General features: G+C 58.6%; 1 protein-coding gene across 1 annotated transcript in view; it reads right to left on the bottom strand.

Annotated features, from left to right (window-relative positions):
- Positions 1-1053, bottom strand: part of DBNDD2 (dysbindin (dystrobrevin binding protein 1) domain containing 2) — a 2500-nt gene that overhangs the window by 766 nt on the left and 681 nt on the right. The window contains exons 2-3 of the mRNA XM_010145441.1: positions 758-901; positions 641-702 (exon numbers count right to left, since the gene is read on the bottom strand). Of these exons, the coding sequence (XP_010143743.1) occupies positions 641-702; positions 758-901 (206 nt within the window). The remainder of the gene's footprint in view (positions 1-640; positions 703-757; positions 902-1053) is intronic.

Here is a 1053-nt window from a genome sequence, read left to right as displayed (position 1 = left end):
GAGTGGTAAGAGAAAGATAAAGGCTTCTGCAGGCTTATTGTTTCCTAAGCTTCATCCTAAGCCTCCCTAACATTCGCTCATGACTTACTCCTTGGCAGGCTGTGCTTTCCTCGCTGCTCCTCACACGGCTGCCGTGGCTGTTGCCCACCTCACACCCCCAGCCACACACTCCTTCCCCATTTTTGGCAGCGGAGCCTTTTCCGTCTCGTGTGAAACACAGCTTGGAGCTGTGCTGCGTAAGGCCGTTGGCTGCAGCAGGCAAGGAGATGTTTGGCTCTGCCTCGGTGAATTGCTGCAGAGAGTGTGTGGGGAGGAAGGTGCTGGCACCCTGGGCCTTCCCAGAGGGACTCAAGCCCAGCTCTCTGTGGTCTGGCTGGGAGGTGGAGGGACCCTGCAGCCTTCAGCTCGGCACAATGAGCTCTGCAGTGTGCTGGGGACCTGGGAAATCATGACAAGACACTGGCTGCTCCAGAGGAGCTTCAGGACATGAGAATTTGCCCCATGGATTCTGGAAAGTGCCTGGGCTCTCCTGTCATCTGCAGCATTTACGGGGGTCTGTACCTCTGGGCTGTGGAGGTGGATGCTGACGTGGGCCAGCCCAGGGTGAGGTCCCTCCAGCCTCACAGACCGCAGCACTGACTATGGGTGTGTGTGGATCTGCACGCAGGGTGGCCAGGGTTGAGGAACACGCCAGTGTGGGTACTGGGGGTGGGAGGGCTCCCAGCCTGGCCCGCAAAAGGCTCAGGACTGCACGTACCTGTCAGGGGCTCAGCAACGCTGCTCTCCTCTGTCCCACAACCCAGAAACACATCCACAGTGTCCTGGTCTGACAGGTCCATCATGTCCATCTGCTCCAGCATGTCCACGTTCACCTCCATGGAGGAAATGCTGCCTAAGGGAGCTGCGGAGAGAGAGGCCAGTGAGAAGATGAGTTCCAGTGCCAGGCAAAGAGCACCGTGAGCCCTGTGCAGGCAGGATCCTGTGGAGGGAGGCCAGCCTTGCATGGGAAACTGCTCTCCACTTGCTGGTAAGAGCCCCCAGGAACATCAAGTT

Source organism: Buceros rhinoceros, unplaced genomic scaffold, assembly GCF_000710305.1.
Source record: "Buceros rhinoceros silvestris isolate BGI_N320 unplaced genomic scaffold, ASM71030v1 scaffold20241, whole genome shotgun sequence".
NCBI classification, from domain to species: Eukaryota; Metazoa; Chordata; class Aves; order Bucerotiformes; family Bucerotidae; genus Buceros; species Buceros rhinoceros.
Note: the sequence above shows the minus strand (reverse complement) of the source record. Positions and strands in the feature narration are given on the sequence as shown.